The following is a 14,288-nucleotide window of genomic DNA, read 5'->3' as shown; positions in this document are numbered from 1 at the left end:
TCAGATGCTTGCAGAGAACACATATGTCTCTACTGTGAGCATTTCTGTACCTTTGGGGAAGAGCAGAAGCTGCCTTTTGACTTTTCAAAATGTCGTGGGAATGCCCAAGCAGCAGGTCATTAGTGAAGGAGCATGTCACCCTCCATATGTTTTTAGCCTCCTGCTCCCATCAGCAGCAGTCCAACAACATCTGGAGATCCACAGGTTCTCCACTTCTAGTGCAGAGAGATTCATACTGCGGGCTCCAACTTATTTGTTATAACATCAGGTGTTATGTATGTGGGCCTGACTCAGGCCAGGCTGCATTAATGGTTATCAGACTGGGCTGCACTTCTGGTGGGTGGATCAAGCCCCAGATAAAAGCATCCAGGAGTACTTCTGAGCAGGTCCTTTGTTATTGAGCTCTCAGAACCAATTTTGCTTGGTTGGCAAAATTATTCACAGCTTGGTGTATTTTGGGAATTAACCAAGAGAAGGTGTGCCTGTTGATTAAAAAAAATACTGACACATAAGCTTGTGTTTGTTTCAGAACTGCATCATCCATCCCACCCATTGGAAAAGTTTTTACTTTTATGGGGAAAGGCCAATTTGTTGTACAATAAAGATGCTTGGAGTGCATAATGAATTTAGGTTGTGCACATTGCAAAAGATAATGAGCCTTTACACCTGAGCTTATAGAGCTGGCATATTTTGGGGAGAGGGAGGTGTAGCTGGGTGTTAAAGAGCACATGCTTTGCAAGCAAAAGGTTCAAGGTCCCAGCCTGAAATCTCGAAAGGTTGCTGCCAGTTGATACTTAGGTAGATGGACCAATGATCCAATGGTGCCCAGCAGCCTCCTATGTTTCTGTGTGGAATGTATCCCGGCCTCAACAATACCGTGGCCGGTGATCCTTACCCACTAGCAAAGCTTCCCTTTCTGATTTGATAGGGCTGCTGTTGAGTCCTCTCTCAAGTGTGCTCTCCTTCTCCTGGCATACTGAGCAAGCTGGTGAAAAGTCGTTGGCCTAAAGGCAATTACAGATAATTACTTTCTAGCACTGATTTGTATCCTAGCAATCTGTCAATTAAGTCACCAGCTGCATCCTGCACAGTAAGCATACTTTAAAAACAGTAAAAATATTATAGAATGGGTATAGGATAAAGGAGCTGGAGAAAACACATTAGAAATTATTCCCAAATGCACGCATGCACACCCACCCACCCCTGAATGGGCACTGACTTTTTCACTTACAATGGATTTTTATTTTTATTTTGCATGCTCACACTTAGTGTAATATTCTTCAGGAAAACACACAACTGCAAATCAGAGTCAGTCAGCATTTGTTGTCAGCCAACAAATGTGAGCTTCTCTCTGCAAATGGAAACAGCAGGTGTGGGGATCTAGACTGCAGCAGGGGAATGCACCTTGCCCTCCCCACTATGAGCCTGATGCAGTTCCCCCATTCCCCTGGCACACTGGCTGTTTGTGAAAGAAAGAAAAAATCTTGCACTGAAGGTAAAACCTTTACATCATAGGTACTTAGCCTCAAGATGGCTTTTAAAAGGGATTAGACTAATGCATGGAGAAGAGGTCTATCAGCGGCTAGCATAGCTGAACAGAACTTCCATGCACAGAGGCAGTATCTCTCTCTGAATACCAGGTGCTGGGGAGGGGCATCACTTCCTTGCCTAGCTTGGAAGCCCCTAGAACAGGCTTCCTCAAACTTCGCCCTCCAGATGTTTTTGGCCTACAACTTCCATGATCCCTAGCTAGCAGGACCAGTGGTCAGGGATGATGGGAACTGTAGTCTCAAAACATCTGGAGGGCTGAGCATGAGGAAGCCTGCCCTAGAAGCAACTGATGGCTGCCTTTGAAAACAAAAATGACAGATTGGGCAAACCTCTGTCTAACACAGCAAGATAACAACAACAACAACAACAACAACAACAACAACAACAACAACAACAACAACTTTATATTTATACCCCGCCCACCCCAGCCAAGACCGGGCTCGAGGCGGCCAACAACCAATAATAAAAACAAGTTGATTAAAATACAATTTTAAAAAGATTAAAATACAACATTAAAACATTAGGATGCAGCCTCTTCACAGGAGGAGAAAGGAAAAAGAAAGAGAGGGAGGGAATCAAACTGATTCTAAGCCAAAGGCCAGGCAGAACAACTCTGTCTTACAGGCCATGCGGAAAGAAATCAGATCCCGCAGGGCCCTGGTCTCATGAGACAGAGCGTTCCACCAGGCCAGAGCCAATGTTGAGAAGGCCCTGGCTCTGGTTGAAGCTAATCTAACTTCCTTAGGGCCTGGGACGTCTAGGGTGTTGCTATATATAGACCTTAAGAAAGTGGGAAGCTTACACAGTGGGGATAATCCATCAGGGAACAAAATGGTGAGGGCCAGCTAAAACTGAATTAGCTCAAAGAAATCTAACCAAAAGTAGGTTGCAAGATTTTCATAATCATGCAAGATCTAGTAGATCAGACAAAGGGTGCAATTCCATAAAGTTTGAGAACAGTAACTGTTACAAACCATGTAATCACCATGACTAGAATTAAGCATCACATGTCATAGGGATGGCATGTTCCAGTGCAGAAATAGAAAGGGGCAAAAGGATGGTTTTATGCCTCAAAGTCACTATTGTCACCATTGTCTATATTACCTCAACAGGTTGGTTGAGGCTCATTCTAGGATTTGTGGCAAGCAAAGGAAAATACTGCCTGCTACCCTGCATAGTAGGACTGGGTTAATAAAAAAGCAGCCATATTTGAACCTGAATTCACAAGGAAACATAAAAATAAGACTACAGTGGTGCCTCGCTAGACGAAAAGAATTCGTTCCGCGATTCTCTTCGTCTAGCGGTTTTTTCGTCTTGCGAAGCAAGCCCATTGACAGCTTAGCGGATTAGCGCTACAGCTGTCAAGCGGCTTCCAGCGATCAGCTGTTAAGTGGCTTATCAGCAGAACAGCTGATAAGCGGCTTAGCGGCTTAAGAAAAGGGCGAAAAAAGCGAAAAAAACCCGCGGGGGGGATGCAAGATTTTTTTTGTCTTCTGAAGCAACCCCATAGGGAAATTCATTTTGCGAAGCGCCTCCAAAACGGAAAACCCTTTCGTCTAGCGGGTTTTTCGTCTTGCGAGGCATTTGTCTTGCAGGGCACCACTGTATGTCAAAGTATTCACAAAGAAACTTACGAAACTCACGTGGTCTTGATCATTGGAGTCTTTCCCCCATTCTGGTCCAGCAGCCAGCTCTTGCTATATTCAGTTGGAGAAACAAAAAGTCATAGTCCCAGTAGCATGTTACTCTTGTTAGTTGAACCACTCAGCACTTTCCCCTCTCAGTGATAAACATCACCTTATCAAACTAAGGCTGAGTTAACAATCAAGAACAGAATCATGTGCAGCCACTAGCCCAATATTATTATTTTAAGATGAGCAAGTTTTGTGCAAGTCCCCAAAGAAGTGTCTAATAATTAAAAACAACAGCAATATCGTAAAAACTCATTATGTGGGGAAAAGCCATATAGGCAGGCAATATGAAATGCAACACTGGCTTGAGACTACAAGACTTTCGACATGTAAAAGATTTAAAGTCTCAACGGATGTGATGCAAGTTACCCAACTTCATACACCTTTGCTCTGTTCATAGCAATGCCAGTAAATAGGTTACTACATATTTCAAGACTATTTTGGCAAGGCCTAGATTATGTATGTATGTATATACATCTCTATCCCACCCTTCCTCCAAGGATAGTGGGCAACTTACATGGTTCTCCCTATTCCATTCTTTTTATCTTCACAACTACCCTGTGAGGTGGGTTTAGATTGTAAGAGAGAAATACTGGCTCCCAGTTACAAAGGGAGCTTTATGTCCAAGTTAGGAGGGAGAGCCAGCAAGACCAGCACCTGGGAGCAAATCTTACCTTTTCATTTAGGCTTTCAAGCAATTTGTCGAGTTGTGCTTTTTCTTCATTGACTTTTTCCAGTTCAGCATCTCTTCTTTCACATTCATCTTGGAGTTTCAGGAGATGCTTGGGAAGAGGAAGAGAATAGTTTCATCTATTGTATTTTTAGCCACCCAATCCCATACATTGAGTAAAGTACAAACAAAACCGAAACTAATATTAGACAAACTAGGATTTATTTATTCATTCATTCATTAAATAAATTGGCACCTGGTTGGCCACTGTGAGAACAGGATGCTGGAAAACATGGGCCCCTGGTCTGACCCATTTTACATATAGAGCCAATTGCTCATGGTACAACTTTTGCAAACAAAAGTTAAAGCTACCTGAGCTGTTCATCTTTAGAGGACATCCCTTTTTTATTATCCAAAACACTTGCTGTTGTTCATTCTGGGGATGAGAGAGCTTTTGTAGTCTCTCTGACTATCATAGCATTTAGGAACATAAAAGATATTCCTGAAACAGCTGCTTGGAACAAACAATTTAGGTGCCCAGCCGCACAGAAGCAGTTTTACAACTACAACAGAAATCACATTTCAGAAATGCATTCAGGGAAGGCTCTGGCACTGTAAAGCCTAAACAGTACTGCTCTGTAGTCAAGTCTACTTCTTAGTGAGGGAGCATTCCCATGTTGCAACCTTGGAAAGAGATTTGGACATGTTGACATGTTGCAAGCTTCATCAGGGCATTTATTTTCACTCCAATAAAAGGCATCAGTAGAACAGCCTTCCCCAGAGGTTTAGGACTACAACCCTGTCAGCACCGTCCATCATAGACAGTGGTCAGGAATTATTGGAGTTGGAATCCAAAATGTCTGGAGGGCACCCTGTTGGGGAAGAGAGGTCTTCATTGGCACAAGGCAATTACTACAAATATTCGTTGGAGGTGGTTTCTTTTTCAGGAAAGAGTCCTACCTGCTGCATGCCTTGCAAAGCCTGCTGGAGAATCTTTAATTTCTGGTCTTTGCTTATGTCTTCATCTCTGTCCACTTTGCCCTGCTCTTGCTTTAAGAGATCCACCTCATTCCTGTAGGCATCAAGCTGACATTTTAAGCTGTCATTTTCTTCCTTCAGAGCTTCTGCTTGAGATATTAGAGCTGGGGGTTGGGAAGAGAAAAAATGGGAAGGTGGATACACCTATTGTCCTTGGAATTAGTTTGACCTTCATTGTTCCCATTTTGGTTTTTTTTTTTTTTATTTTCTGGAACACCTTCTAAATATATGCTTAATTCCTTAATAAATGTATTGGAGATGTTTGTGTTATACATGTGTTATACATCAGCGTCTGGTCTCACCTGTTTTGGTAATTTGCTCTGTAGGCACCCATGACACAGCTGTAGTATGGACTGCGTCAAACTGATCTGTAGTTTGCATGATACCATGCATGCTTTGCAGCAGGGACAGTAAGCAAATGCAAAGGCTGTACATCACTGGAACAAATCATTTTCTACAGGTCCCACCCCCTGTATTAAGTGGTGCCTCAGACAGCTCTTTGTGGAACTACAATTTCAGATTTTATGGGTGAATCCAGATCTGCAGGAACTCAAACAATGTACAGTGGTGCCCCGCAAGACGAATGCCTCGCAAGACGAAAAACCCGCAAGACGAAAGGGTTTTCCGTTTTTTGAGGCACTTCGCAAGACGAATTTCCCTATGGGCTTGCTTCGCAAGAAGAAAGCCCATAGGGAAATCTCCGGGGACCTCTTTTAAATGCTAGCGGTGGGGAGCAAAGCCTTCCCCCCCCCTCCGGCCTTCAGAAGAGGTCCAGGAAGGTCGGCAGGGGCCGAAAGGCTTTGCTCCCCACCGCCAGCATTTTAAAAGCAGTCCGGGATAGCAGGGAAGCGCTTCCCGCTATCCTGGACGGCTTTTGAAGGCAGGCGGGGGGAGCAAAGACTTGCCGTGCCTGCCTTCTCGGGAGAGCGGACGGCTTTTGAAGGCAAGTGGAGGGGAGCAAAGACTTTTGCCCCCCCGCCCGCCTTCAGAAGAGGCCCAGGACCTCTTCTGAAGGCGGGCGGGGGGCAAAGGTCTTTGCTCCCCCCTGCCTGCCTTCCCGGGAGAGCGGAAAGTCTTTGCTCCCCTCCGCCTGCCTTCAAAAGCTGTCCGCTCTCCCGGGAAGGCAGGCACGGGGGAGCAAAGACATTTGCCCCCCGCCAGCCTTCAGAAGAGGTCCTGGACAAAGGTCTTTGTCCCCCCTGCCTGCCTTCCCGGGGGCTTTTAAGAGCGGACGGCTTTTGAAGGCAGGCGGAGGGGAGCAAAGACTTTCGCCCCCCGCCAGCCTTCAGAAGAGGTCCAGGACCTCTTCTGCCGCCCGCCAACATTTTAAAATGCTGTCCTGGGGTTTTTTAAAATGCTGGGGGTGGGAAGAAAAGCCCTTGTCCCCCCCCCCTCAGCCTTCAGAAGAGGTCGGGGGACAGACTGTCCCAGACCTGGTCTGAAGGCGGTTTCCATAGGAACGCATTAATTGATTTTTAATGCATTCCTATGGGAAACCGTGCTTCACAAGACGAAAAAACTTGCGGAACGAATTAATTTCGTCTTGCGAGGCACCACTGTACCATATTTTTCGCTCTATAGGACGCACCGGACAATAAAACGCACCTTGTTTTAGAGGGGGGGAAACAAGGGGGGGAATTCTCCCCCTCTCTGCCCAGCGCCCCTTCAGCGAAGCGGCAGGAGGCGCTGCGCAGAGAGGGGGAGAATTTTCCCCCTCTTGTTTTCCCCCTCTAAAACAAGGTGCCGTTTAAGGTGCGTACCTTGGAAGCCTGGGTCGGTGTGCACCGATCCCTCTCGCTCTCCAGGCTTCAGGTTCCTTTCAACCTGCTCTTTGGGGCTGGCAGGCGGAAGCCCACCACCAGCCACAAAGAGCAGGTCGGGGAGCAGCGGAAAGGCGCGAAGCGGAGAGCCTGCTGCCATAGTCGCGCATCACCTCTCCAGCTGGGAGAGGGTCGCGGGGGGCTTCTTTAGCCCTGCCCTCGCTCTCCCGGCTGGAGAGGTGGCGCGCAGCGGAGAGGCTCCTGCCATAGTTGCGCGTCACCTCTCCAGCTGGGAGAGGGTCGCGGGGGGCTGCTCTATCCGTGCGCGCACTCTCCCAGCTGGAGAGGTGACGCGCGGCTATAGAGGCTCCTGCTATAGCCGTGCGTCACCTCTCCAGCCGGGAGAGGGTCGCGGGGCTATGGCTTCTTCGCTCCCTAGGACGCACACACATTTCCCCTTCATTTTTGAAGGGGAAAAAGTGTGTCATATAGAGCGAAAAATACGGTATATAGGTAGGTCATCTAGAAATATGAGATCCCCAGTGCAGGAAATAACTGCAACTAGCTCTGCCATTTCCAATCAGCTACTGTTTCGTAACTGACTCTAGCTTGAAAAACCTGGGGCCCTGATTAAAAATAATACCATAGATTCTGGCATATAAAATGACTTTTTAACCCCGGAAAATCCTCTAAATAGTTGGGTGTCCTCTTATACGCCGGGTATGGGTTCGCTGGGCAGCGGCAGTGGGCGGCAGGCTCCACACCGGGAGGAAGCTGCCCAGCGAAGCTGCCCAGCGGTGCTAAGCCGGCTTCAGTGGGCAGCTTCCTCTCGGCACGGAGCAGAGCCCACCGCCCACTGCTGCTGCGGTGGCGGCAGCTTCGGCAGCTTTGATGGGCAGCACAGTGGGCAGCGGGCTCTGCGCCAGGAGGAAGCTGCCCAGCAAAGCCGGCTTAGCATCCCTGAGCAGCTTTGCCAGGCACTTTCCTCCCAGTGCAGAGCCCACCGCCCACTGCCGCTGCCCAGCAAAGTTGCTGTGTATAAGAATGGGCGTATAAGTCAACCAAATTGGCAGCTGCCAATTTGGGGGGGTCGTCTTATACGCCCAGTTGCCTAATACGCCGGAATCTACGGAACACACATGCTTGAATACTGCTCACTGCTGAACTTGAAAACTCTGGCTTCCTTTCAACACAGTGCCAGTCATACCTGACTCTTCCATCTCCTTGGCATCTGATGGCTCTGTCTCGTCGTCAGACATTTCCATTTCCTCTTCTCGTCGGATGCCCATCAGCTCATCATTCTGAATGTTGCGGATTTCCTATGATTTAAAGAGCATTATATATATATATAAAAGAAAAAAGAAATGCTACTGATTGCTCTGCATGCTGGTTCACAGTTAAGAACCTGCAGGAAGTACCAGGAGAAAAGGAATAGGGGGAGAAGTGTAGTGACTTTGTGTTTTGTAATGGCAAGCTTTGGACACTTAAACCTATCAAGTTGCTAATTTGTGCAATTTGATAAAATTCATTCACAGAATTTTGGGGTCGGGAAGATTAGCATGGAATTCAAAGCAACTCCCCCTTGATGATAAATATTGTAACTTGCACAGAATGTTCAGAGAACAAAATGCTTTATGTTTGTCCATTTTTTAATCCTCAAGTAATTGAGGATTGAGTAATTTTAATTACTCAAACAAGCCTCATGATCATTTTATTCCTTATACACATGGCTGGGGAATGATGTAAACCAAAGCCACCCCAGTTCAACTCTTGAGCTTCTGGGACACCAGATCTTAGCAACAGTCAGGTTCTAAGGTAGAAGTGCAGTCTGTCTGAAAAATGGTTATTTGAAGGAAAGGGTGGGGGAAACCTAAGAGGTTTATCCTTTGGCTATTGCCTGGATATTAGGGAGAGAAATCCCACCAAATCCCAGCCCCTTCCACAGATGCAAACCATGGAGGGTCCTATTGTAGCAAGGGGGTAAGTGAATAGCAGTTCCAGAATACACAGAAAAGCCACATGGCTGCTAAACAGAAATGAACAACCAGACAAAAGTGTGATGGTTAAAGAGATGGAATGATTTGCTCCTAGGGCATTGGGGACTTTTATGCTAGATTTATGTTACCCAGCCTAGTATTGCTTACACTGACTAACATCAGCTGTTCAGAATCTCAGGCAGAGAAGAGGCTTTCCCAGGGTTTTTTCCCCCTAGAACAAGAGGTGCCGGAACTTGTTGAGCTTTTTTAGGGGGAGCAAAGTTGTGCCAGGGAACAGCAACACAACAGAGGTGCTAGAATGCCCTGGTCTTTCCCATTACTGCTACCCAATCCTTCCAACTGGAGATACCAGGGATTGAACCTGCAACCTTCCACATTAAAAGCACCAACAAAAATAAAGGAATGAATGAATGAATGACCTACTTATGTGACGCTTACACACACAAAAATTGCACAAATACTATTCAGTAGAACGAAATATCATTATACCCCCCTTCCTTCTCCCCTCACCCCTTTTTTTCCCCCCACACTGAACGTAACTGAACTGTGAAAAGGACCCTATGAATTGAAAAAAGAGACACTATATGTACTTTTATTACACAGTACAAATCATTAATAAAATAAAAAGTAGGCAGCATTATTCCCAAAACTCCATATTATGGCTTTCATCTCACACTATCTCCTTTTTTTTTTTATGAAGACAGATCAATACTGGAAAGTGCTGAGAGGTTTCTTAATGTCAGACGATCAAAGCCATCAAGACATTGGTCCTTAAGAACTCTCTATTAATATGTCCCTACCCAACCACTAAAAGTAGGTGGACTACGCATGACAGGGTGTTTTCTCTTACAGTACCAAAGGTGTGGAATTGCTCTCCAGACGGAGGCCAATCTGGCCCCATCACAGCCAGCTTCCTGCCACTCTGCCAAAACATGGCCCTTTCACAGAGCCCTTGGCAGACAGACAGCAAGATCATAAGCAATACTACTGTTTGGGCCAATTCTCTTTGTTGCATTTTTAGTTGCTTTTTATGCTTTGTGGGATTCGTTAAGACAGAGAGGCAGGATAGCAGCATTTTTATAAATAAACATAAATGAAAATGGTTTTGCAATAAGCATGCCAATTACTCCGCAGGCACAGCAGGACAGGATCTAAATTTCATTTATTTATATCCTGCGTTATTCTACCCCAGTTACGAAACTACCAATAAAATCGTGCAGAATACTTGCCATATGTTCCAGATCACAATTACTTACCTGAAGCTGCCACAAACTGCAAGGAACCTCATTGTATATTTGTATTTTAAACCAGTTTTAACACATGCCCAGTTGCTTCTCACCCCAACTATTTATCACTGCGATCCAGAATAATCGTGAGCAAACTATGAATTCACACAGAGTAGCACAGGCACCACTCTTGAACAAGGTCAGACATAAAGGCACCTTTGCTTAAAAATTGCCCTTCTATATCAATGTTAGTTATGGCCTGTTTAAGAACTAAGCTATACCATGGTTTCATGTGAATCCTTACATCATTTGCAAGTATGTCTTAATGTAAGGCAGTATGGCAAAGTTCTGGCCCTCCAGCTGTTGTTGCATGAAAACTCCTATCATTTCCGACCATTTTCCATGCTGACTGGTGCTGATGAGAGTTTGAGTCCAACACCAGAAGTTTCTGGGGAAGAACTTGGACTGTCTTCATTTCCATGTTTCTTATGTTCTCAGTTCTGCATGCCTGACAACTGAATGCATGCTGAACATTTTTAAAGCTTCTATGGATCTTCTTAACCAAGCCTGTCCATCTCCAGCCCTTTCTAAATCATATAAGAATACTCAGCCTCTTCATAATTCTACAATGCTCCACCACTTAGGGGCTTCGTTCAAATTATGCCTGGCACATTCGCCATTTCTGCTGTGGGCTTCAGTAGCAGACAGACTGCATGGTTGCCCAGAATTTAGAGTCAGAATAGGTCAAAGAGTCAAATCCTTGCAATAGCAGAACTTCTTTAAATCATACCTGACAGTAGTTCATCTGGTCTCATCAAATGTGTGGAGAGGGAAAGCATCCAGGGAAGGAGAATCCATACTCCTTTGTTCAACTATTACAGCTAAGAATACTTATTCACATGAACCCAAGGTCATCTGCAACTTGAACCCAGCGCAACTGCTCGTCTCCATAGTGTCTGTCCCATGTGGGACATTTGTAGCCTTGTTATAGCCTAGCAGTGTAAGAATGCTAGCACTGCCACATCTTTCCAGCCATTTAACCTAAGAAGAGCCCTGGCAGATCAGATTGAAGGCCCACCTAGACCAACATTCTGTCCCCACAGTGGTCAACCAGAAGCTTACGGGAAGCCCACCAGCAAGTCATCCCCGCCTCCATGTTCCCAAACAGCTGACATTCAGATGATTGGAGGCTACAGATGATGACCTCCTTGCCATGGTTCTAGCTACCTAAGTTTTTATATGACTATTGTGTGTGTCTTAAAGCACCTGAATCCACCCTAGTATAATAGTAATAGTAATTATTACTATTATACCTCACCCATCTGACTGGGTCACCCTTGTCTCTCTGGGTGGCTTTCAACATATATAAAACATAATAAAATGTTAAACATTAAAAAGCTTCCCTATACAGGGCTGCCCTCAGAACTGAAGAGAGCAGAGCTACTATCTTTAGGTCATGGGCATAATGCAAGTACAACTATTTCTAAAGAGCTTCATTCATATCCCACTATAATTCTGAGCTTCTTCTTAATAGTGTTCACCAATGGCTGTTCTCTTCCTCTCCCGAACTTCCTCGTGCTGTGTTTTGCTATGAACTTAGCTCCATGTGCATTGCTACTTACCTTCCAGAGCAAGGCTGGAAAAATCCATCCTTTTATAAGCAAGCCTATAGGCCAAAAGGAGCTAACGAAAAGTATAAGGAAGTACCAACCTCAGCTTGCTTGCACCATACGCTGATGTTCTTACGTTGCGCTTTCGTGAAATGGTCCCAAGCCTTTTGTTTGGATGCAGAATGGTACACGGCCACTATCTGCTCGACTTCAGTTTCAAAATCAGCAGGCAAAACCAGGCCACAATATCATCCAGAGAGGGCAAGAGAAAGGAGTAAGAGAGCGGGATCAGGCAGGTAGTCCAGTGAATCTTTTTCTTATGATGCTTTGCTGGGTGGAACCATAGCTGAGAAAGATGGTGCTCAGGAAGAAGCCAGAGCCACAGAACTTGGAGATCAAAGCAGACAACAGGCAAGATATGTTTGTATGTCCAATCAGGCAGAAGCCAAGTTAACAGAGTAAGCTGTCTTGATGAGGAGGGTGACACTAAACACTCAAAAAAGGAGTTTCTTAAAAAAAAACTCAAGAGGAAGAAAAGCACTCATGTAAAAAGAAATAGATGCTTGGCCAGAGAGAGAGAGAGAGAGAGAGAGAGAAAGAGAGAGAATTTCTCCCCCACTTCACAAACATTGTGTCATAAATAGGGCTGGGTGTATTCCATAAATCTGTAACTGCAAATAAGTACTGGGCCCAAAATCCTGCACACTGAATCTTACCTTGGTTTTTAATTCCGTTTCTAGTCCTTACTACCACAGTGATAGACTTGGAAAAATCTCAGAAGCCAAAAAGAAATGGAGTGTGACTTCCAGCGGAGCTTTAATATTCCCAATGGGTTGGCTTGCTTGTAACACCAAGGCAAACAATGGTTTAGCATGGGCTCCCAGAGAGGAAATCACAGTCACTTTACTTCTCCTCTTGTTCTTCTGCTGCTGCACTGCTCTGAGCTAAGCCATCATTATAGCTCAGCATGTGATGAACCCAGGATTGTAGCTTGTCTCACTCCAGACAAACAACAGCAAGGTCTGTTCTTGGGTTTACAACTTATGGTTTGTCTTGATCAATAATAATAATAATAATAATAATAAATAATAATTTATTATTTATACCCCGCTCATCTGGCTGGGTTTCCCCAGCCACTCTGGACGGCTTCCAACAGAATATTAAAGTACAATAATCTATTAAACATTAAAAGCTTCCCTAAACAGGGCTGCCTTCAGATGTCTACTAAAAGTCTGGTAGTTATTGTTCTCTTTGACATCTGGTGGGAGGGTGTTCCACAGGGCGGGTGCCACTACCGAGAAGGCCCTCTGCCTGGTTCCCTGTAATTTGGCTTCTTGCAGCGAGGGAACCGCCAGAAGGCCTCGGCGCTGGACCTCAGTGTCTGGGCAGACAGATCCTTTCCCAAAACATATTCCTGCAAATTTCTAGCCAAAAGGTTTAGACAAACCATGAACCTTAGTTCAGTCAACACACTGAGCCAAACCATGGCTTAGCTCAGAGCAGTAAAGCAGCAGAACGAGGGAAGGTGTGTAGCAGCAGCGATATCCTCTCTGAAAAGCCTCACACTCATGCATTTGTGCTGAGCATTTGGCTTAGCATTACATGAGAACCAGTTTTATGACTAGATTATTTTTTAAAATCACCACATGTACATATTTGCACAGCTTATATGAGAAGTTACAATGCATTGTTTTCCTCGGGATGGAATGTTATTTTAAACACCAGAGTAGGGCCCTGCTGGTGATGTGAAAAGTATGATATGCTACCCCACATTCAGTAAAGTAATACAGGTCCTTTCCCAAAACATATTCCTGCAAATTTCTAGCCAAAAGGTTTAGTTGTGAAAGATTATCTTCCCTGAAAGGAGCTAAAAATCCACCCCATAGCCACAGGTGATTGGCTTGAACACTGGAGAGGCTACTGAATTGCTCTTACCCTGGCTAAAGATTGACCAACACCAACATGATGGCAGGATTCAGGTCTGAGGTTCCCCCCAATTGCTACTTACTGTAACTCCTGGAATCCGGGACCAATTTTTTTTTTTAAGGTTAACAGAATAAAACAATTCAAAACAAACACTAAGCAAACTGTAAGGGACTGCAGAATCCTCTTGGTACACTCAGGAGACGAATGGTCACACTGTGCTGTGATACATAACAAGGTGACCTTAAAAGGCCAGGAGGCTGCTAAGGTGTCGGCTTCCCCAGCGGCTTCCCCAGTTGCTGCCTGCCAGGGACTTGGTTGGCTAGTTACTCAGTTCCAGAGAATGAAGGAGAGAAAGCTCTGCAGGACATTCAATAGGAACAGAATCTCCTGGTTGGAAATGGATCCTGGTTAATAACAGGGCAATGAAAACTGCAGAACACTCCCAGGGCTCAGAAGAGCATCAAATGTTTTGTACATAACGTTTAAAGTGACGCAAAAAAGGAAAAATGAAGCAATATTACATTACCTTGGAGGCTTAAATCTCCCATTTAGTAAGATGATCTGTAGATCCTCAAAGGAACAGGAAGATAAGGGATTTGGCTATACACCTACCTTTGTTGCCTAAACCTCTCAGCAATCACCAAAGGTACAAGGCTGTGGTTAACACAGGAGCAGCCTGCGGGTAGGAACATCACTAAGGCAGAAAATACCTGCACATCCCGAGTGTGAACAGAAATTAAGAAGACACTTCAAAGAAGATTCAGAAGCTTCAGTTGGTGCAGAAATAGGTGGTCTGTCTCCTGATGCAGTATGTATGAT

General features: G+C 45.1%; 1 protein-coding gene across 6 annotated transcripts in view; it reads right to left on the bottom strand.

The window, feature by feature from the left end:
* The window catches only part of ENOX2 (ecto-NOX disulfide-thiol exchanger 2), a 39,720-nt gene that overhangs the window by 2,958 nt on the left and 22,474 nt on the right, over positions 1–14,288 (bottom strand). For 5 of the 6 annotated variants that reach the window (XM_083721063.1, XM_083721066.1, XM_083721068.1 and 2 more), the window contains exons 8-13: positions 11,645–11,751; positions 7,918–8,029; positions 4,873–5,054; positions 3,917–4,024; positions 3,186–3,248; positions 896–1,004 (exon numbers count right to left, since the gene is read on the bottom strand). In XM_083721063.1, the coding sequence (XP_083577189.1) occupies positions 896–1,004; positions 3,186–3,248; positions 3,917–4,024; positions 4,873–5,054; positions 7,918–8,029; positions 11,645–11,751 (681 nt within the window). The remainder of the gene's footprint in view (positions 1–895; positions 1,005–3,185; positions 3,249–3,916; positions 4,025–4,872; positions 5,055–7,917; positions 8,030–11,644; positions 11,752–14,288) is intronic. The other variant, XM_083721064.1, reaches the window with a different exon arrangement.

The sequence above is a fragment of the Podarcis gaigeae genome (assembly GCF_964106915.1).
Source record: "Podarcis gaigeae genome assembly, chromosome: Z".
In the NCBI taxonomy this organism is placed as follows: Eukaryota; Metazoa; Chordata; class Lepidosauria; order Squamata; family Lacertidae; genus Podarcis; species Podarcis gaigeae.
The sequence above is the reverse complement of the archived record's forward strand: the minus strand, read 5'-3'. Positions and strand labels throughout refer to the sequence as shown.